The sequence below is a fragment of the Protomyctophum bolini genome (genome assembly GCF_963924005.1).
Source record: "Protomyctophum bolini genome assembly, contig: SCAFFOLD_757, whole genome shotgun sequence".
Classification (NCBI taxonomy): domain Eukaryota; kingdom Metazoa; phylum Chordata; class Actinopteri; order Myctophiformes; family Myctophidae; genus Protomyctophum; species Protomyctophum bolini.
Window position 1 is genome coordinate 5942 of NW_027665333.1, and position 11559 is coordinate 17500.

At 45.0% G+C, this 11559-nt stretch overlaps 1 protein-coding gene across 1 annotated transcript in view; it reads left to right on the plus strand.

The window, feature by feature from the left end:
- Positions 1 to 5187: 5187 nt before the first annotated feature.
- LOC308312308 (zinc finger homeobox protein 3-like) overlaps positions 5188 to 11559 on the plus strand; it is a gene marked incomplete at its 3' end in the record, with an annotated part of 10106 nt that continues 3734 nt past the window's right edge. The window contains exons 1-2 of the mRNA XM_080794671.1: positions 5188 to 7697; positions 8056 to 8677. Coding sequence (XP_080650797.1) covers positions 5214 to 7697; positions 8056 to 8677 — 3106 coding nt within the window. The remainder of the gene's footprint in view (positions 7698 to 8055; positions 8678 to 11559) is intronic.

Below are 11559 nucleotides of genomic sequence, written 5' to 3' on the forward strand. Positions count from 1 at the left end.
TTGACGGGAAGCAGTGGGTGCTGAACCTATATACAGTACATATATACAGTACATATATACAGTACATACAGTACATATATACAGTACATATATACAGTACATATATACAGTACATATATACAGTACATATATACAGTACATATATACAGTACATATATACAGTACATATATACAGTACATACAGTACATATATACAGTACATATATACAGTACATATATACAGTACATATATACAGTACATATATACAGTACATATATACAGTACATATATACAGTACATATATACAGTACATATATACAGTACATACAGTACATATATACAGTACATATATACAGTACATATATACAGTACATATATACAGTACATATATACAGTACATATATACAGTACATATATACAGTACATATATACAGTACATATATACAGTACATATATACAGTACATATATACAGTACATATATACAGTACATACAGTACATATATACAGTACATATATACAGTACATATATACAGTACATATATACAGTACATATATACAGTACATATATACAGTACATATATACAGTACATATATACAGTACATATATACAGTACATATATACAGTACATATATACAGTACATATATACAGTACATATATACAGTACATATATACAGTACATATATACAGTACATATATACAGTACATATATACAGTACATATATACAGTACATATATACAGTACATATATACAGTACATATATACAGTACATACAGTACATATATACAGTACATATATACAGTACATATATACAGTACATATATACAGTACATATATACAGTACATATATACAGTACATATATACAGTACATATATACAGTACATATATACAGTACATACAGTACATATATACAGTACATATATACAGTACATATATACAGTACATATATACAGTACATATATACAGTACATATATACAGTACATATATACAGTACATATATACAGTACATACAGTACATATATACAGTACATATATACAGTACATATATACAGTACATATATACAGTACATATATACAGTACATATATACAGTACATACAGTACATATATACAGTACATATATACAGTACATATATACAGTACATATATACAGTACATATATACAGTACATATATACAGTACATATATACAGTACATATATACAGTACATATATACAGTACATATATACAGTACATACAGTACATATATACAGTACATATATACAGTACATATATACAGTACATACAGTACATATATACAGTACATATATACAGTACATACAGTACATATATACAGTACATATATACAGTACATATATACAGTACATATATACAGTACATACAGTACATATATACAGTACATATATACAGTACATATATACAGTACATATATACAGTACATACAGTACATATATACAGTACATATATACAGTACATACAGTACATATATACAGTACATATATACAGTACATATATACAGTACATATATACAGTACATATATACAGTACATATATACAGTACATATATACAGTACATATATACAGTACATATATACAGTACATATATACAGTACATATATACAGTACATATATACAGTACATATATACAGTACATATATACAGTACATATATACAGTACATATATACAGTACATATATACAGTACATATATACAGTACATATATACAGTACATATATACAGTACATATATACAGTACATACAGTACATATATACAGTACATATATACAGTACATATATACAGTACATATATACAGTACATATATACAGTACATACAGTACATATATACAGTACATATATACAGTACATATATACAGTACATATATACAGTACATATATACAGTACATATATACAGTACATATATACAGTACATATATACAGTACATATATACAGTACATATATACAGTACATATATACAGTACATATATACAGTACATATATACAGTACATATATACAGTACATATATACAGTACATATATACAGTACATATATACAGTACATATATACAGTACATATATACAGTACATATATACAGTACATATATACAGTACGGCGCACTGTTAGCCAGCCTGTCTGCTGTTATCAGCTAGAAGAGGACAGGGGCGGGATTAGAGGTCGCAGAGTGGGAACAGAGTCTGAAGGAGTGCTCGTATGTGTGTGTGTGTGTGTGTGTGTGTGTGTGTGTGTGTGTGTGTGTGTGTGTGTGTGTGTATGTGGGTCCAGTGTTCCCAGGAGCGGTCGAGACAGGCACTGGAATCTGGAGGAGGGGCCGATCGGAGGAGATTACAGGAAAGGTGTGAATCTCCTCCGTGTTCAGACAGGACATTTTTACGGCGAGGCCATCTCATTAGAGAGATGTCACATTTTTGAAACAGCGTCTATTCATTTACTTCATCTTTAGTTTATCCAGGTGTTTAAAAGAATCCCTCTTTGTCTCGTTTGGCATTTTCTTTTTTTTGTGTGTTCCATTACTCTTCCTGCCCTCGGTCCATTTGTGTGAAATGGCTGTTGAGCTCATAGCCTTCTCTTATTAATGGAGCAGATAATAAATACAGACCAGAAAGGCCTTGAATCCCCTCACTCAATATGGACGCCGGCTCTAAATCATGTCTGTCTGTATAAAGCAATCCTGTTAATAAGCCAGTCCAGACTAATATCTTTCATTCTGTATGCAAAGCAACACAGAGGTCATCTGGGTGAGCCTGTGTGCAGTGTAAACAATAAAATCGGATGGTGCTGCGGCGTGTGTATACAGAGAAAAGGGCTGTCGCCTGTCGCTTTTCACCCTCCAAAGTGCAGTTAGTAGTGGCATGATGAGAGAGAGAGGAATATTATTGTCTAGCCCATTCTGACCTGAGATCAGATTCTAACAATGTCTTCTACATCCTGATGGTTAGATGGTAAATGATGGTAAATGGATTATTTATATAGCATCTTTTATCCAAAGCGCATCACGTTCACCCGTTCAAACGGCAACCATGAATGAATTCATGGCACCTCATTCATTCATTGTGCAGTTTAAGGGATTCAGTATCTTTGCTCAAGGACACTGTCTTGGACACTAACCCAAGGGGGAGTGCAGCATGATGTCTGATTATGTATCAAAACATATATATACTAGCTAAAGTAGCTTTGTTGTTATATTTTGTGTTCAATCTTATCCATTATTCATGTTCTATTTCAGAAAGTCACATTTATTTACCACTTAAACCCTAAACACGTAGTAGTAGTCCGTCCGTGGTCCCACTGCGTAGATCTACAAGCCTACACAACGGCATGCGTTATGTCACGTTGTGAGATCTGCTATTTCTGCCAACATGCATATCGTTATAAATGCATATAGGATATATATAGGTCTGAGCTGGGGGGTGTATGGTGAGAGTGTGTGTGTGTGTGTGTGTGTGTGTGTGTGTGTGTGTGTGTGTGTGTGTGTGTGTGTGTGTGTGTGTGTGTGTGTGTGTGTGTGTGTGTGTGTGTGTGTGTGTGTGTGTGTGTGTGTGTGTGTGTGTGTGTGTGTGTGTGTGTGTGTGTGTGTGTGTGTGTGTGTGTGCACGCTCATCAGACATTCATGAAGAGGCAGACAGACATTATCAATCTCTCAGCCCTTGGTGTTTAATATGGGCGGGTAGAGAGACTCTGTTCTGATCACCACTTGGAATTTGCATCCCTAAGTAAATAAGTAAATAAATCAAGCTGAAGCAGTGAATGTGCTAATCAAAGCCGGGACATGGCGGAGAGGAGAGAGAGAGCGTGGTGCTGGGAAACTTTCCTCATGTAATATTCAACGCCAGGCGGGTTAAAGGCCAGGCCAGAGTTATTGGTTTCAGCCCGGTCGCCCCCTTTAATCAATGTTGGCTGCATCCCTTTAATAAAATTATTAGCTCAGCAGTATCTCGCACTATCATTTTATCTCCTCTTGCTGCTCTAAATTGCGGCCTGCGTCGGTCGGGCCTCTCTGATGCTCGGGGCACGGCCGGGCCGGGCCGGCTCCCGAAAAGCTCAGCTCCCCATTTATTATTTCAAAGGCGGAGAGAGAGAGAGACGACCGGAGAGTGTTTGAAACCAGGCTGAGCGTAGAGGTTACTGGATGCCAGATCTAAACACAGCTGCAGTTTAAGTCCCAGCCCCTGCTTGTGTATTTTGGGCTCATAGAAAATACTTGCTTTTTTTTTCTCCTTTTTTCTTTTCCTTTAAGCTTTTTAGAGTGTATGCGCATATATATTAACGTGGCTGTATTGTATACTATATTGTATACACTTTAGCTGGAATAGAATGGAGGGATTTTATTGGTGCATATTTGTGACAGTGTTGAACTTTGCATTTGTTTTGTTCTTATAGAAATAGCATCGGGCGTTTTAATCAGTTCCCTTCACCGGTTCTTCCAGTTATGTAAATCGTATCATGTGCTGATGGGTGGCTTCTCAGTGTCTAATTATCTCACAATGGATCTATTTTATCCATTAAGTTGGCCTGTTTCTCCTCTTTTTCTGACTGGGAAGTTAATTAAAAACGGATGTAGGATTTGCAGAATGTAAGATTAGGGGTGTTGTTTGGAAGGTGAAGATAAAAGATGGTACCTTTCCTGAGATGGCAGGAAGATGAATCGTGGTTGGCTTATTAGTGCTTGTCTCAGGTATTGTGTTTAAGTACCTAATCTGGCATAATGAGCACTCTGTCATATTTTCCAATTATATCTCAGACTCTTGTCTCTCAACCCGTTGGACACAATAGTGTACATTAAATGTCTTCTTATGGTTTCTATACATAGGTAGGTGTTCCTTTCATGGAAGATATCTCTCATCCCATCTTTGTTTTGCAACATTGTGTGGCGGGGAGTACAGCCACTTAGGACGCCAACAATAGTATGGAAAAATGTGGAGTGTGTGTGTGTGTGTGTGTGTGTGTGTGTGTGTGTGTGTGTGTGTGTGTGCGTGTGCGTGTGCGTGTGTGTGTGTGTGCACGCGGCCGTGCATGCATATGTGCACATGCATGCGTGCGTGCGTGCGTGGGTTTGTTGCATGTGTTGTCTCATTATGTACAACCATTATGGGCCCTAACCTCTTATCTCCCTCTGTGTCTCTCTCTCCAGGCCCTAACCTCTTATCTCCCTTTGTCTCTCTCTCTCTCTCTCCAGGCCTGGATGCGATGAGCGCCTCATGTAGCCGTCAGCATGGACAGCTGTGAGTCTCCCGTGGTTTCTGGGACAGACGATGGGCTCGGCTCCTCCACCACCTCCTCCCTGCAGCAGCAACCACAGCCCTGGAACGATCACTCTAACGCCCAGCCCCCTTCCCTCCTGGACCCCCTGTCTCTCTCTGCTCCCTACCCCTCGTCTCAACAACCCCAGAACCCCGGCGCTGCGCCCCATGATGCGCTGAGAGAGCCTCACGCGCTGCGGCAGGCCAACCAGACGTCGCCCCGCCCCCCGGCCCACGGCGACAGCTCGGCCACGGGCCGGCTGCGCCCGAGGAGAGAGGAGGAGGAGGAGGAGGAGCCGGAAGGACTGAGCTGTGGAGAGGAGGAGGAGTCAGAAGACTTGGACGAGATGGAGATCGACAGCTGTTTCCCGAGTCTGCAGCCGTTTCCCGGGGTGCCCACCATGGCGCCCGGGGGAGGAGGCATGCCTACGCTCCTGCGGCAGCAGGCCTCGCGGCGGAGGGCCACGGCCGAGAGCGGGAGTGACGAGGAGGGAGAAGATGAGGAAGAGGAAGAGGAGAGTAGTGACGTCGAGAACCTGGCCGGAGAGATCGTGTACCAGCCGGACGGTTCAGCCTATATCGTGGAGAGTCTCAGCCAGTTGATCCAAAGTGGTGGGGGTTCAGTACCCGGCCTGCTTCCCACAAACTCTCTCCCCAGCGGGGAGAAACCCGGGGAACCCGCCGGGACCTCGTCGTCGGTCTACCCTCAGATCATCAACACGTTCCACATAGCCTCGTCTTTCGGGAAGTGGTTCGGCAACTCAGACCAAGGTTTCCCCAATACCTCAACCCTGGCAGGCCTCAGTCCTGTCCTGCACAGTTTCCGTGTCTTTGATGTGCGACACAAAAGCAACAAGGATTACCTGAACAGCGACGGGTCTGCCAAGAAGTCCTGCGTATCCAAAGATGTTCCAAACAACGTGGATTTCTCCAAATTCGATGGGTTGGCCCTCTACGGCAAAGGAAAGCCCATTCTCATGTGTTTCCTGTGCAAGCTGTCCTTCGGCTACGCACGCTCCTTCGCCACTCACGCCGTCCACGACCACCGCATGACTCTGTGCGAGGACGAGCGGCGGCTGCTGGGGGACAAGCATGCGTCCGCCATCATCCAGGGCATCGGGGAAGACAAGGAGCCCCTCATCAGTTTCCTGGAACCAAAAAACAAGAGCTCTGCGCCACCGCCCACCATGCTCCACGCTATGAACTCCGGCCAGAGCTTCTACGGCTCGTTCAGCGGAGTCCACCTGGAGGCCGGTGGCGGTAGTGCAGGGGCCAACGAGGCCTCGGACTCTAGCCTCCATCAACAACAACAAGGCCTGCTGGGCTCCGTCCTCTCCCTCCCCAAAGCGTCCACGTTTACCTCAACCACAGGCCCTGCCAAAGACTCCAGTGCCCTGCCCAAACAGGGAGGGAGAATAGAGGGGCCTGCTGGGAAAGAGGGGACTTGCAAGGGAGAGGACGGGGAGATGGACGGCCACGAGAACAAGGTACACCTGTTGAGCCAGATGGGTGGCTCGGAGGAGGAAGACGATCTCTTATTAGGGGAGGAAGAGGACGAGGTGGAGGAGGAGGAAGGCCCTGCGGTGGCCTGTGGTGGTAACAGTAGCAGTTGCGGAGGTGAAGTAGGGGAACCGGCTGTCTCAAACCAAAGCATTTCCAAATCTCCTTTATTGATGCCTAGTAGCGCTCTCCAGCCTTCTGCCTGCGGTTCCTCTGCAGTCAGCTCCATGCTCAACAGCAAGGCCCCGGCTTCCACTTCGTCCGTCAGGGAGGAGGTCTCGGCTGCAGACGGTGGGGGGAGGACCTCAGAGCTCCCTCTGAGCTTTAACTGCCAGGGGCCCTCTGTCCAGGGGCCCTCTGTCCCCGGGGCCGACATCAGAGGGAACGAGGACGCCGCCGGCCCCTCCTCCTCCTCGCCTCGGGCCTCTAACGCCGCCGCCGACGAAAGTGCCAATCGAGAGAATAGTGCCACAGCTCCAGAACCAAATGATTGCCCCGGGGCAGAGGGAGAGGAGGACAACGGAGCCCTTCTGCACCATCACCACATGCACCACCATCTCCATCACCTCCACCCTTCACCTCACTCCCACGCGGGTCTCCCCCCGGGGGTCTCCTCCTGCGACATGACGGGGCTGGGCGAGTGTTCCCAGAACCACGGGCTCGGAGGAGGAGGCGGAGGCAGCGGGGTGGAATGCCCCAAGTGTGACACCGTCCTGGGGTCGTCGCGGTCCCTGGGCGGTCACATGACCATGATGCACTCGCGCAACTCCTGCAAGACGCTCAAGTGTCCCAAGTGCAACTGGCACTACAAGTACCAGCAGACCCTGGAGGCCCACATGAAGGAGAAGCACCCGGACTCTGGAGGGACCTGCTCCTACTGCACGTCTGGGCAGAGTCACCCCCGTCTGGCCCGCGGGGAAAGCTACACCTGTGGATATAAGCCCTTCCGGTGTGAGGTTTGTAGAGATATTAATTATACTGTACTCTACTCTCAGGTTTGGATTATTTGGATAAAATGGAAAGGAAAAGGAAAGGAAAGGAAAGTCATAGAACCATACATAGAACGTTATTGTTCATTGTTCATCCCCCCCGGTGTAGTGATATTTAGTGTGTTGGATCACGGTATCTTAAAAGTCTCTGCAAGTTGTTTTTCATACATGAATGGAATGGAAACAATGGCAATAAGCCATGACATGCTTTTGAAAATGTCCGGCAGTGATGTTTAAACTGTTATGAATTCATAGTTTGACATAATGTACATAACAATTAAGAATTACATTAAAAAAATGTTCAATTAAAAATGTCTTTTTCCAGGTGTGTAACTACTCGACCACCACGAAGGGCAACCTGAGCATCCACATGCAGTCGGACAAGCACCTGAACAACATGCAGACGCTGCAGAACGGAGGCACCATCAACACCGGCCAGGAGCAGTCCGTGTTCGGCCACGCCGTGCCGGGCGGAGGAGGCGGCGTGGTGGCCATCCCGTCTGGGGTGACCCAGGCCAGCGTGCACCACCCGCCCCACCACCACCACCACCACCACCTCCCCACGCAGTCCTCCGTGGCCCACATGGGACCGGGGGGGCCGTGCGGCGCCCCCTCGCCCACCAAGCCAAAAAGCAAGCCCACGTGGCGCTGCGAGGTGTGCGACTACGAGACCAACGTGGCGCGGAACCTCCGCATCCACATGACCAGCGAGAAGCACATGCACAACATGATGCTGCTGCAGCAGAACGTCACCCAGATGCAGCACAGCCGGCTGGGCCTCGGCGCCATGCCCTCGCCCTCCGAGGCCGAGCTCTACCAGTACTACCTGACCCAGAACATGAGCCTGCCGCCGGGCCTGAAGATCGACCCGGCCGGCGCCGAGGCCCAGTTCCTGATGGGGAGCTTCCACCTGGACCCCAACATGGCGGCCCTGGCTCCTCAGCTAGGTGAGTTCACGTAAAACACACAGTGGAAGAAAAAGTTAAACCCATTTTTAGGCCTGACGTCAACATTTTTTAAATGTCTTCTAAATCCTCCAGTTTTCTGAAATAAATATTTTCGCGATTTAAAAAAAATAGCAGACCTACAAGCTCCTACGAACTTGTTGATCTGCTATTTTTCAATAGCTAAATTATAACATAATGTTTAAAACACCAAAAGGGGTCAGTGTGTTAACTAATAAAATCACACTGAATTGCATGTGTCCGCTCGCTCATACATACAGTAAGCTACAATGAACAGCAACATGATTTTAATATGGAAGGTTAATTTTCCCCCCACACCACGCCCATATCCCCCCTTCTCAGTCAGGGTGGTGGTCCCTGGTTCATTATCAGTTGAAAACCCCTGCCCTAAACAAACAAATTAAAAGTAAAACAAAATTAAAAGAATATTAAATTCCATAGACTTTGGCTGGGACAGGAAATGTATAATTAGGCTCTCAGCAAACATTAAAGGTCCATAGACTTGGCTGGCCTGCAGTGACATGATTCCAGAAAGCCATGCATTTGGAGCCCCTCAAAAAAGAGTTAACTATTTAAACTCTATACGTCATTGACCGGGGGGGGGGGGTCCACCAGGGGTCTGTACTTTTCCCCCTTACTTTTTCCCCCTCTTACACCAAATATTTTCCATGAAAATGGCAAGATTTGAAAGCTCACAACAACCCGTCATGCGGTAGTGTGAACTTGTCGAGGTGATATTTTTCCCCCCGAAGGCTTGTCTATTATGACGTGCCCAGAATAGGGACACAGGGGTTGAAGTGGTTAACCCATTCTGACCTGAGATCAGATTCATACGAGGTTTCCACTGGACACACACTGGTCTGATTAACCCATTCTGACCTGAGATCAGATTCTAAAAATGTCAGTCGTTCTTCGATTTTTCAAAAATAGCAGACCTACAAGCTCGTAGCGCGCCACTCGGTGGCGCGCTATGAGCTTGTAGATCTGCTATTTTTCAATAGCTAAAGCATAACATGATGCCAACACCAACATGGGTCCCCGTTCAGAATGGGTTAACACTGAGTGTAGTTACAGTACATTTTGGCTACATATACAGTAGTAGTGCATCCCGTTTTTTCCCCCTTTCTCTGCAGAACCTTAAAAGTGCCTCAGGTCACCACAGAAACACACATACTGTAAGAGTGTTCAGTTCAGCACGAGTTCACCAGGGTGGGAACTGCCTGCAGCTGTTTGTTTAAAAATAAAACATTAAACACACATAGTCAGATGTATGTTCGTTCATGGAAGAATCGTCTTTGAAAAAACATGAAAAGATATTTTTGAACCAAACAATAGGTATTCTGTGTAATAATAATTATGTCCTAATTACCGGTACATGCTTTCCCTGCGGTTCACGTATAGCATGTATAAAACATTGCAGCGTACACGTTGGGCAATGCATAACAGTGTTTTTTTTTTTTTAATTAAGCTAACAACACACAGGGGGTTGAATAGGAACAGTGTAGTCGTGGCCTTCTTCTCTTCTCTGTTATCTATCACTCTGGCAGATCTCTCTCTCTCTCCCTTGGTTTGCCCTAAGGTATGCGTGCCCTACTGAACTTGACATCCTTCCCCCTTGTTAACGCACGGCGCTATTGAGACACAGATAGCGGGAAGTGAAAGAGAGATGTTTAAACTGAGAGCATTTTAGTAGTAGAGTATAGGCTTAGCCCAGAGACACTTTTCCTAACTGATACGGACTGTGTGTTGTCCATGTGATAGAATGCCCAGAGCTCCTGTTCTGTCTACTGTACTGCCTTGCTGGGCCGGTGTACAGTACAGTACAGTACAGTACAGTACAGTACAGTACAGTACAGTACAGTACAGTACAGTACAGTACAGTACAGTACAGTACAGTACAGTACAGTACAGTACAGTACAGTACAGTACAGTACAGGCCTTGTCTGTTGTGTTGTCTTCATACCTGCAGATATATGAGTCGATAGTGAAATCGATATACAGAAATCAGCCGTCATAAAACACACACACACATCCACTGCTCTCAGTCTGCGTCTGCAATAACAGAATGTACTGCCAACAATGTACAGTAACTATGGCTTTTTTTTTCCTGTTGATTGTCGATGATGGGCATAAAATACCTTATAGTCCTGAAACGAGACACAGCAACGGATTTACCATTTTAAAAACTGATAAGCGCTCTTATTTTTATTCTCTCTGTCTTGTTCTCTTCCTCTCTCTCTCTCTCTCTCTCTCTCTCTCTCTCTCCTTTTTTTCCCACACACATTTCTTAACAGATCCTCTCATAGTCTATGACACCATATCTGGGTCATTTTAGCTGGGAATTTCCCTTTGTGATATCTAATTTTGTTCACAAAAGCCTGGTGTGAGTTGTGAGAGGGCCGGGGCTCAGCGCTCTGCTCTCCCGGCCTCCTCGGGCCCTCAGGCCCTCAGCCTCATAGGGGCTCCCTCTGAACACCACAGCCTGGCCTTGGCCCTCAGGCCCTCAGCCTCATAGGGGCTCCCTCTCTGAACACCACAGCCTTTTTATGTCATTATCCCATCTTGGGCGAGAACCCCTTTTGGTGTTTTTAAACATTATGTTATACATTTAGCTATTGAAAAATAGCAGATCAACAAGCTCATAGCGCGCCACTGAGTGGCGCGCTACGAGCTTGTAGATCTGCTATTTTTGAAAAATCGTAAGAATGCGGCGGCACAAATCTTTGAATATATATTCTTTCAGAGCGAACGTTTTTCAACTCAAATCTTTGCTTCTGGGGGAGGGTCACCTCATGGAACAACGTATTTCCAGATGGAGGCCAAATACATATAATTTTGGGGTCCTCGGTATGAAATATTGAGCA